This window comes from Labrus mixtus, chromosome 6 (genome assembly GCF_963584025.1).
Source record: "Labrus mixtus chromosome 6, fLabMix1.1, whole genome shotgun sequence".
NCBI lineage: Eukaryota > Metazoa > Chordata > Actinopteri > Labriformes > Labridae > Labrus > Labrus mixtus.
In genome coordinates this window covers 8,795,210-8,807,027 of record NC_083617.1, presented here as the reverse complement: position 1 = coordinate 8,807,027, position 11,818 = coordinate 8,795,210, and the positions used below count along the sequence as shown (strand labels likewise).

General features: G+C 41.9%; 1 protein-coding gene across 1 annotated transcript; it reads left to right on the top strand.

Moving 5' to 3' along the window:
- Window positions 1–3,324: 3,324 nt before the first annotated feature.
- On the top strand, window positions 3,325–10,239 carry wnt8b (wingless-type MMTV integration site family, member 8b). Its single transcript, XM_061040976.1, has 6 exons — window positions 3,325–3,748; window positions 5,150–5,183; window positions 6,244–6,382; window positions 7,338–7,463; window positions 7,562–7,704; window positions 9,320–10,239. The coding sequence occupies exons 1-6, from the start codon at window positions 3,678–3,680 to the stop codon at window positions 9,887–9,889; spliced, it is 1,083 nt and encodes a 360-aa protein (XP_060896959.1). The 5' UTR covers window positions 3,325–3,677; the 3' UTR covers window positions 9,890–10,239.
- The last annotated feature ends 1,579 nt before the right edge of the window (window positions 10,240–11,818 follow it).

The window sequence follows — 11,818 nt, the reverse complement described above, 5'->3', positions numbered from 1 at the left end:
GTTTGTTTGCTGTTTTTGTTTGAATTATGTAATACTCCTCATTGGTATACCGAATAAAAAAATGTGATCAAACTTTTCCTGTTAAATTCTTACTTCAGTAATAATGAATGAAAACAAGTTATTATTAAAGAAAAAGCTGAACTATTAATACAGAAAACTGTTTCGACAATCTATGCATTATAACCATAGACTGTAAATATTAATGGATGAAGCCTGAGTGACGTCACCCATCTGTTACTGCAGGGGGCTTTGGAGTCCCATCCATGGCGGCCGCCATGCTGGAAATGCTCTCAACCTAACTTTTTTTAAGCTTCTTGACGATGTGTTGCACCGTGCCCGCCTGTCAATCAGATCAGCTAAATGCCTTTTTGACGCTCAATCAAATCAAAACGAATGAGTTATCAAAAGATTCCAACCCCCGTACAGTGTGTGCCGATCGAGACGTGAGCTAATCACGCCTATTTCGTTTTTTTGAACCAAGCTGTGAACATGTTAATTTGTGCTGTAAAAACTCTTCACTTCTTTTTTTTTTAAATGAGGTGTTTATGTGACTTCCTGTGCTTCTGCAGCCTGCCGCAAGCGGACACTGGACATACTGCAGGATTTTGCACTTCCGCATTGGCTTAATATTTCATCACCGGAGGTTCCTGCTTGATTATAACACACAGTAGTTTGAGAAATAATGTTATTAACATTACATCTAAAAAAAATGCCTTCTAATTTATTTATTTTGTCAGTGAAATGCAAAAAAAAAAAAAACTTAAATGTAAAATCCTGAAATGTAAAAGCACACATCTTTTTCTTGCCAGCAGGTGTTACAGATCTTTTGAGCGTCTTTATCTTCATCTCTTTGTGGTGACATCATGGAGCCGCAGCAGCTCTATAGCAGTTCTTAGGTCTCTTGTCTACATGCATGCACTGATGGGGATCTACCTACACCAGCACACATATTTTAAATATCTACACATGGTGTTCTGTTCTGAGAAGACAGATTACAGAAGATACGGAGCGATATGTTAAGCAGCTTCGTGTCTCCACTCATGCAGATCTGAAAGTGTAAAAACCGGTTCTTCAATTCTTTCTTGCAGTCACTGTTGATGTGTTTGTAATTATTTACAGGAGAGGTGTGTGTTTACAAAGAGGTGGAGATTTCCTGTCACAGTGGACCAGACCTTCTTCTCGTATCCTGTTATTGGAGCTTGATTTTGAAGATGGGGGAAAAAACAAAACAAAATCAACAAACCCTTCCTTAGTTTTCCTGAATTACAATTTCCTGCGTTTCTTTGACTCAGTCCTCTATAGAAGAGAGATTATGTGACATTTTAGCATCATTTGCACAACAAAAATAAATTTTTTCATTTGCAGAACATTTGCAGATGATATTTGCACTTTTTTGAAAAGGCTCCAATCGTCCACATTTTGAACAACTTGTCTTTGAGATCCAAGTAGACAACAAAACATCCAAACATTACTTGTGACTAATTGACTCTTAACTTTATTTTTTACACATGTATGAAAGGTTTTGATGAGTTACAGCCTTTTGTTGTTGTCATGCATGTATAACCCAAAGCATGTAAGAATAAACAGTAGGACATTTATGAGCTCTTTCAGATTTTTTTTTCTTCTTTTTTTTGCACTTGCTCCTTCTGCTGGAGAATTCATTAACTGCAAGTCAACCAAACGGCTAACTCACTACCTCTTCCCTCTATATACGTTCTGTGTAAAAGCAGTGATGTCATCATTTGCATGTTTCAATTCTTCTGCGAGATTGCTGCAGTCTGTGACATTGCAGCCACCACACGCCTGACTGTGACTCCAAAGTGAACTACTGTAAGTGGCCCCACCACTGCTGATCTCTGCTGCCCAAACAGTGACATCAGCCTCCTGTCTATTGGCTGCACACTGTCAGGCCATCCTCTCCCCGGCTTTAACACCTCGGTGTGGGGGTGGTCAGTCACACTGCTAGAAAGTGATCAGACATTTCACTGGGGTCAAACACAAAAGTTCTGGCGTGGCGATAGGAAACTCGTATGACTGGTTAGAGCGTATCAGAGATGAAGTTGCTTCTCGTGGGCGCGTTTGAAAGAATTTGATATTATTGCTTCTAGAAAATTATACATTGTATTCATTTTCTATGATACAACATGTGTTTGGTATACATTTTAAATCCAGTCTTGACCAGTTTGCTCTCACATTTGTGCAAACTGTGATCACATTTGCATAAAAAGGCAAAACACTTAAAACACTTACGGAAGTTTGCTGCGCTCTTTTTTTAAATTTTTTTTTATTCTTACCGTTGAAAAAAAAAAGAATAACAAACCAACAAACTGGATCCTTCTGGCTATCTCTTTTTACTTGTCATTCCTCTTTAAATCTTAATCCAAAAACATCCCTCAGAAGCCCCCACCTCATCCCCCTCCTCACCACCCTCCAAATCACTTTTTTCTCTAATCCTAATTTGCACACAAGAAGATTGCTAAAGGGCTGCCTGCGCCAAAGGAAAGGGTCCTAAGGGTCAGACGGGGTTATTGGAGAATAACCCTTCATCCAGTGTTAGGTAGGGACCGTCTGGATTAGCGATGCAAATGTCCCCATTGCCTATCTGATCAATGGCGTTAACTCCATCATGACGTATCTCACTCAAGGGAAATTTTTGCTCTTTTTAATTCTCTGGGCAACTAACACAAATTAGATGTTACACTTTGCACTATTAAAATAATGGAGGACAACAAGACACAAAGCATTAAGCCTTAAAGTGTAGATAATGAAACCATTTTAAAAAGGATTACTATGTAGGCTGTGTGAATTAGAAATGAAGACAATAGCCTATATCAGGCTATGATTTGCAGGTGTCCGAAATGATGATAAATGATACTTTATTTCAGACCCATAGGTCCATATTGTTCAAATATCATCATATTCAATTCTTGATCTGTGAACAATGTGTTGGATACCCTATCATTTTTCATCCAAAAATCCACCTGTGCGCTAGTTGCCTTTTGAGAAATGATTTTTTTATTATGACGCAGTAATAAATTCATGACTGTCAGGCAAAGCATTTGAAAAGAGAAGAAACACGTTTGAGGTCAGTTTTATCTCACTTATAGGCCACTACTCGTGTTCCGGGTTGATCAACTTTGATGCAATCACACCTTTGTGAAACCCCGATATACTTCCGCAAGAACAAAACGGCGTGGCCCTATTTTTTTTTTTTTTTTTTTTTTGTGTTCCTATCAAGCTAACAATTCATCATCCAGATGACTATCTTCCTGCTAAGCCCTCCATGTTAGATAGCTTAAATAAACTCTTTTTTTTCCGAGCAGGAATTCAAGGGATCAGTGTTACACTTTTCCTAAAGGATTAAACAGATCTTCCTTTGCTGTTGAATGGAGGCAGGGAACCCACCGTTGCCCGGCCCTGAAGGCCCAGGGTGCCCTTTTGATCATTTCAGTCTCTCCTCGGTGCAAAACTTCTGATTGGTCCGGAGAGTAAGAAGGGGGAAAATCTTTAATTAAGCAGATAATCTCTTGTTGGGGACGAGAGCAGCTCCATTTCAGAGCCCCCTCCTTGAGTCCTGGAAGCCCCTGGAGAAGTTTCATGTGCTGCTAGCTGCTCAGTTTCCTCTCCATCGTTGGACCGTCTGCAGGCTCTGGACTGGATCCCTCTCACCTGTCAGGATGTTCATGCATTTGGAGGCTTTCTATTACATCTTCATTCTCCTGGCTAACATGAGGTCCTGCTACTGCTGGTGAGTTTGACTTATTTAGAATTATTACTTTTTTTTTTGCAGACTAATTTCATTTCCCAAAGATGCAGTCACCTCATTGCAGTGGCAAGTGTCGACATATATTCAAAGCAATCGTTCATTAATGTCAGGATGAAGATGTTTCTGTTTTTTATTTTCTTGTCAATAAGAGTATGTTTGATAAGGTGTTCCTCAACCCTTAAATTATGTGAATGAAAATTAGAAAACTACTTAAATAGTGAACTTCATTGTTCACAGAAATTGTAAATTATATTGAATTCCCCAGTAATTCTATCGCTCTTTGATATGATATAAAATAAGTTTATGAGCTGTAAATTATAAATGCTGAAAAAAACATTTTGTTTCGCTTTAATTTGTAAGGCAACCATAACAAAAACTTTTGGGTTGCCAGGTTGTGAAAACTCCCTTTTCCTTTTATTCAACCACTGAACATCTTATTTCCAAAGCATCCATAGGATTAAACCATTTTTCCTGACCTATTACCATTCAGAAAGAAAGATTCCACGGTCTAAGAAGATGAGAAACACTGGCGCATTTATAGAAGGACAACCAACAGCTATAGCTACATCTCAAATACCAGCCAGAGGCATTTTTCTCAAACTGTTAACCCTGAATTTCAACTCATGAAGTGTTACTACCAAGCACTCTTTGTCCCTAATTTCTGACATTTCTAGAAACATATTCAGTAGTTTTCATCACTGAGGTGAGACGGGTGTCACGGTTTGAAAAATGGTCACCAAATTAAAAATAATAAAGACGTTTAGAAAAGGTAAAAGGCATGAGGAGATTTTTTTTCTGTTCTGAGTTGCCAGGTTGTGGAAATCTGATCGCTTACTTATAGAGAAGCGCTGCAGCTGATCTCGGACAAAATAAATTTAATTAACAATCATTAATTAATTAATTTAATCCTTTGTTGTGAAGCACTTTGTGATGTCTGCTTTTAAGAGGTGCTTTATAAATAAACTTTTACTTACTTACTTACAAACACTTCAGTTTCTGACACAATGCATTCAAACATTCAATTTGTGACTCATTTGCGTTTATCTTTTAGCATTTATCTGAAAGTGAGTGATTAATAAATGGATTACCAACATTTAAAGCTACATTTTAAACATCATCCTACGGGTTTTTTTTTTTTTTGCAAACTGGCAACCCCCAAATTCCAAAACGCTAAGAGTGAATAACAGTTTTGAAGCACGCTAACCTCGGTTCTTACGTTTCTAAAAAAAGATTTTGAAACAAATTCAGGGTGTTTTTTCCACTGAGGTTTGGTCTGGTGTCACGGTTTCACATGTTACAAAACGCACTAATGAGAGATGTTAGCGGAGGAATTTGTGGAGGACACTGAGCTTCCCTGAGTGAATAAGCTTTCTCCTTTTCCAGGTCAGTGAATAATTTCCTGATGACTGGACCCAAGGTAAGCCAACTTTCTTTTGATCTATCTCCCCATCCTTTCTCTCTCCCCCCTCCCTGGTAAAAAAAAAAAAAAAAAAAAGAGAGGAAGAGCCATGTTGTCTTCATGTTGTCTTTGTGATATCTTAACTCAAGTGTGTTGGCACCTGTCTGTTATATCAGTGATATTCTCGGCCCCTTTGTAATCCCCCCCCCCCCTCCCTCTTTGGTACACTTGACCTTATTCAGAGGTTCTGTGTATCTGCAGCTTGAATGTTTTTAGAGGCCGGGACAGGCATGGCTGTAGTGGGTGGTCATCATTAGTGAGCCGGACCCCTGTGAAAGAGGAGGTACTCCATCTCCCCAAAGGCCACTTGAGACATATTAGTTATATTATCGTTCACACAGTGTGAAGAAGCAGCGGAGATGCGAGCCCAAAGCCAAGGACACATTGCCATGGTTAAAGGGAGACCCAAACTGCATTCAAATGAAGTGCAGTGATGTTTGTGCCGAGTTTGAATCACTTCACATGGATGTTGTCATTGTAGCCAATCAACATGATCCGAGTCTCCAAAACATTACGCACTTGTAGAGATGTGTTATCCACTTTCCATTTAGTCTTGGCCAGGATAGACTTGTCTCAAGGTGTACAGGAAAAATAAGTGACGCCAGTTGAAAGATGAAAATGTAGAGGATGTTGAGATTTATCCAAAGCACCATATCTGGATTATTTCACATCTTAAATCTTGTTTTATCAGTTTTTCTCAGATGACATTGTCTGATTTGTTGAATCACAGACTGATCAATCTTAAAGTGGCATCAAAAATTACTAAAATATTCTGCTAATTTGGTTGCATTAAATAGGCAGAATACAACCAGTCACTTTTTTTGCACAGGTAAAACCTTCATACAGAAGTTGCTTATCTAGAGTGGATGTATCTTTTTGTCAAAATGTGCCAAACACCTCAGGAAAAATCTCAACCTCAAAAATCACATCTGTCATAAATGATTAAAAGACGGGTTTAATATTTTATTGCTGAGTTATTATTATTTTTTTTTAAGTCTCTATGTCTCTTTGGCTGCAGGCGTACCTGATCTACTCCAGCAGTGTGGCGGCAGGCGCTCAGAGCGGCATCGAGGAGTGCAAATACCAGTTTGAATGGGACCGCTGGAACTGCCCCGAGAGAGCTCTGCAGCTGTCCACGCACAGCAGCCTGCGCAGCGGTAAGGCCCGAGTCCCCTGACACCCTTAAGACCCCTCACCATCGACCAGACAACCTCTACACTGCAGAAAGGGCTAATGGAGATTCGTGCAATTTCAAAGATGTTTTGTAACTCTTTGCGTCTGTTTTTAGCAAGCAGAGGGAAGGGTTTTATTCCTTTTGTGAAAAAGAGATGTTTGCCTAGTCTAAACCCTAACCCCCCCATCCCCCCCTCCATCCCTTTGGGATACTTACAGTGGGCACGGTTGCTAGAGGCAAAACAAACCCACTAATCCATACCACAACATCCCCCAGAATCACTGCCTCTGTTTACAACTCATTAAAGCAACATACAGAGTCCTGTAAAACAAAGGGTCAGATGTGTTTGGCAATTAAAAACTCACTTCATGCACGCACAGTTTACATAAATAGACCCTGCTGGGACCAGTGCTACTGCCTGAATGGAATACTTTAAATTGGCTAATTAAGCTTTTTAAGTGCTTTTTATACATACATTAAAAGTCTGACAAATGATGCAGTTTTAATGACTCTAATAACTGAGAACTGAGTGAGTAATAAGACGTGTACTGTTACAAGCCTACAATGAGTGATTGATTGATTTCTAATATTTTCTTACAAAGTCGGACATTCTTCTTGCATCACATCAGTTACAATATAAAATACATACTACTACTATCTTAAAACACAGAATTCAAAGCCTTCAGATCTGGGGTTTAGTTCCATATCTCACTGTTGGATAGACTGCTGTACAAAGTCAGTCAAACCAGTTTCAGATTGAGATCCTTGAGTCCTGGTTTGATGGTGATAAATTGTATTCAAAGCTCAGAAAATGGTTGGAGACGGTGTTTTTTTTTTTTGTCAGGCTGTGAGCAGGTACATTAGTTGGAGCAGTTTAGACTTCACAGTAGCGTTAACCGCGATCCATGTGATGAGACAATGTGTCTTTCTGTTGACAGCTAATCGGGAGACAGCGTTCGTTCACGCCATCAGCTCAGCTGGGGTCATGTACACTTTAACCAGGAACTGCAGCCTCGGAGACTTCGACAACTGCGGCTGCGACGACAGCCGCAACGGACAGCGAGGTCAGAGAGGGAACACGCCAACCGCACCAGAGGTCGTATTAACGCTAAAAATAGAACGATAATTTTATCACTGAACTCCTTTTTCCTACTCCCGACAGGTGGTCACGGCTGGCTCTGGGGCGGCTGCAGTGACAACGTCGGCTTCGGCGAGGCCATTTCCAAACAGTTTGTCGACGCTTTGGAGACGGGGCAGGACGCGAGGGCGGCCATGAATCTTCATAATAACGAGGCCGGCCGTAAGGTACAGAAGGAGCTCTGATACTATAATGTTTGAAGCACGTTGTATTGAACTGGGCGGCAGCTCGCTTTACATTTTGAGACTCTAGCCGTCTAACTGATTCCACGGTGTGAAGCACCTTTTGAATCAATCTTCCCCGCTCAGAATGACCCTGAGTGTGCCACCCAAGCATCCCTTTCACCGTGCTATAAGTGAGGTGCCACTCGTCCCCAATAATAACAGTGTGTTCGGTGTACCAGAAGGGCCTATTTACCAGCGCTGAATGCCCCTTATGACAATACCTCGACTCCAGAATCTCAGGATCACTGGTGCAGGCTTAATTAGAGATCCTGCGGAGCCAGACATCGGCCAGCATTCTGTATTATGCTGCTTTTTTAAAATAAGTGTTTAGTTTTTTATTCTTGCAATAAGGATCCCACATTTATGTTGGTCTTTGTTTGGCCCCGGGGGAGTCTGAGAGGACCACAGGCGTGCAGCTGAAGTGCTCTTTGTTTACGGTGCCTTTGCTCCCCCCTGTCGGGCCCTGGGATCCCCACGGCACCTGGAGCATCATTGTAACAGAAAAAAATGGGGATAGAAAGAGAGAAAAACTCCTTTTTCATTTCTCCCCTCAATGGGTCTCTCCATTGGGTCTTCTTGCACTAAAAACATGTTGATAATGAACATGCTAAATAAATACTCCTTTTTCTTCTGGGGGGACAATAGGACTCAATGTGAAACTTTGATTCAGCCTCACCTCAAGAGAAAGTTCATCCCCTTCTCGAGGAAAGAAAACGTTTTCCTTTTCATACGACAGCTGTTTTTGTGTCGGGGGAAAGTCAGGAAACACTGAAGGACGACAAAGACACTCGGCAAAGGACCTCGAATCTCTCAATTCTTCTTTTCAGTGTATTCACCCCCTTTTTTTTTTTTACTTAGCTGGAAAACTTAGGATCAGGTAATTTGACAACACATCAATCAAAGGACAATGGATATCCTGTCTTTAATGCACACATAGGCTCACCCTGACCGTTTCCCCAAACGATCAGGGCGAGCTGCAGCCAGATTTTTCCGGACTTAACCCAGACGTTTTCTTGCCAGCCTCCCTAGAACAAATTCTGAGTGAAGTGGTGGTGAGGAAACTGTGTGAACGCAGCAGGTAGTTTTTAGGGGAATGAATCTCCAGTGAGCGAGTAGGGATCGTGAGGTTTATATCACATGATCAGTGTGCGACTGGTGCCATCTCCGGGCAAGTAATAAAGTCATACAGTATGTTTTTTTCTCACCCGTTTGTTTATTCTGTGAATACGTCCAATTACATGAAGCATTGATATAGAGGCAGAGCAATGATCATGATGGACTTCTGTTCTACTGCTATCATGGATTTGCACAGCGTCTTTTTGACGTCATGTCAGACCCCCCATCCAACAGGGAAAAGATCCAGCTGTGAGGGACTTGTGTGAATTTATTGAAGGATGATATAAATATTCAGTCGTGCATTTGTGAAAACTGCTAAAATGTGTGTAGATGGATCCTTTCAACCTGAAAATGTAGTTTACTAACATTCTTCCAGAAATTGACTATAAATAAATCTCAACAGTTGTTTTCTTCCCCCTTCTTGTCCTCTCTGTGTCTCCAGGCTGTTAAAGGAACCATGCAGAGGACATGTAAGTGCCACGGCGTCTCAGGAAGCTGCACCACTCAGACCTGCTGGCTGCAGCTGCCCGAGTTCAGGGAGGTGGGGATCTACCTGAAGGAGAAATACCACCGGGCTCTGAAGGTGGACCTCCTCCGAGGGGCGGGGAACAGCGCGGCCAGCCGGGGGGCCATCGCCGAGACTTTTAGCTCCATCTCTCGCAAGGAGTTGGTCCACCTCGAGGACTCCCCCGACTACTGCCTGGAAAACCGCACCCTGGGCTTGCCGGGCACAGAGGGCCGGGAATGTCTCAAGAAGGGGAAGAACTTGAGCAAATGGGAGAAGCGGAGCTGCAAGAGGCTGTGTGGGGAGTGCGGGCTGGCGGTGGAGGAGCGCAAAGCCGAGATGGTGTCCAGCTGTAATTGCAAATTTCATTGGTGCTGCGCGGTGAAGTGCGAGCAGTGCAGAAAGACAGTGACCAAGTACTTTTGTGTGAAGAAAGGAGGTCAGAGGGGAAGGAACGAGAGCGCCGGAAGCCGCCGGAAGAACCTGAGATTGAGGAAGAAGCACTGATCATCTTCCCCTTCACCTTCTGTCGTCAAACATGTACCAATGCAGTCACCCACACTCTCGGGGCATGCTCAGATAGTCTGCTATCGGACTAAAACTTAGCAGAAAATACAAGTTCAGACCACCGTCTCTGTCAGTTTTGTGTAAAAGGTTGGAGACAGCTAGATGTGCACAGCCACATGACAGCAAAGATGAGGAGTGGAGGTCTTAAAACTTTGTAGATTTTTTTTGGTATATATGTATTTAAGATATATTTTTATACTTTATACAACATTTGGAAAAGTCACAGCGCATTAAAAAATAGTTTTTCTCCGGCTTCAAAAATTCCCACAAATCCATTTATTTATTTTTTACACAAATTTTTTTTTTTATCAGCAGCTGATATGACTATTGAGCTTCAGCATATTTAGCTTTTAAACTCACAATCGTCAAGAAATAACTGCCAGTCGATCAGTAATCATTGTGTATTTCGACTTAATTGCCAAGGTTTTAATTTGTGAAGGAACATTTTGGATTTTTTTTTCAAGGACAGTCTGTCTGCCCTCCCATCATCCGTCTCGCCCTGACCCCTGCTGCCCTCCTTGTTGTATTTAATTGTATATTAAATGAAGCACTTTGTACTGTACATTGTTAATTTATTTTCGCAGCGTTTAATAGTTTTTCTTTGTTGTTAGTCGCCCCTTTGTGGTATGTTTTCTGTTCAAAATGTATTGGAAGAAAAATAAATCCCTCAGTGTTACGTATCATTCAGCCTGGAGAAAGTCTTCATCCTCCTTTAACACACTCTTTGTGACATTAATGCCTCGTGGTTTGCAGTAAACACAGCCTTCCCTCTCACATTGGGCCAAGCCAACAAGAGCAGAAACTTTCCAGTGTACTCTCCGTTCCATCGCGCTTTTCTCAATTTCGCCTCAACAAATACCTCCCGTTCTCCTCCTCATCATGGTAATCCTCAAAGAGCCCCCTCACTCCCAAGCGCTTGGAAGTTTCTTTACTGTTTAATACTAGTTTAATTAACTTTGTCCAGGCGGAGCAGGGCCGTGGGGGTGGAGGGCATGAGGCAAGTTGCCCTTAAAAAAATCATCCCGCCTCTAATTTTGTATGCTAATCTCCTTTTTCACGCCGCACCTCCTTAGGAGTGGGGGAAAGAAATGTTGGGAAAACTTTGGGTTGCCTGTGCAAGGCTTCCTGCGGCTGTTTTATTTCTGGGCCCACCTATTTGGATCCTTTCACTCCTCTAGGGCCTTCCTTTGCTCGATTTAACAATGAATGCAGAGCTAATCAGCTCTCTCGGAAATGCACCACTGTCGAGGAAGGTAATCCCTTCTTCTCTGCTCTCAATGGGCCGTCGCCTTCTAAAGGACTTTGGGAAAAGGCTTTGCACAGATTCACACTGTTCTCTCAAAAGAAGTTAGTTCAAGTATTGTGCCCAAACAAGTGGGTTTTATAAACACATGCTTGCCAGGATACTCACCCCACCTGTGAGTAAGAGGTGCCAGGCCAAGGCGGACTTGCACATGGCAGCCGAGGCCGAAACCCTTCAGATTAGATGGGACATGAAAGAGGAGATTAGAGGGCCCATTGAGAAGGGGGCGTTCATTTTTGCACCTTCCTCCATTTACTCAATAAAGTGTCAAGGAAACACCTTGTTGACATCTTATTTACCGAATAATGATCATAATCAAAACTCCTCCCTCCTCTGATGACCCCTGTGGTCTGTCTGGATCGCTCTGCCCGGCATGTGCAAATACCCCTCTCTGCAACAAAAGACCCCGCATACCATGATTTATTTCCCCTGCGGCTCTGTGGAAAGCAGCAATTTACTGTCGTAGGGGGCATACAAATGTTCATTCAGCATATTTAGGGGGCAAGGCAAAGTTATAATAAAGCCATGATTTAAGATGACATTTAATAGATTCTTCAAAAGTGGTC

Bases quoted from the DNA above. Each gene is read 5' to 3' on its own strand.
- wnt8b (XM_061040976.1), top strand. From the start codon at position 3,678: ATGTTCATGCATTTGGAGGCTTTCTATTACATCTTCATTCTCCTGGCT. The intron at 3,749-5,149 runs GTGAGTTTGACT...CTCCTTTTCCAG, and splicing joins ATGAGGTCCTGCTACTGCTG to GTCAGTGAATAATTTCCTGA. The intron at 5,184-6,243 runs GTAAGCCAACTT...CTTTGGCTGCAG, and splicing joins TCCTGATGACTGGACCCAAG to GCGTACCTGATCTACTCCAG.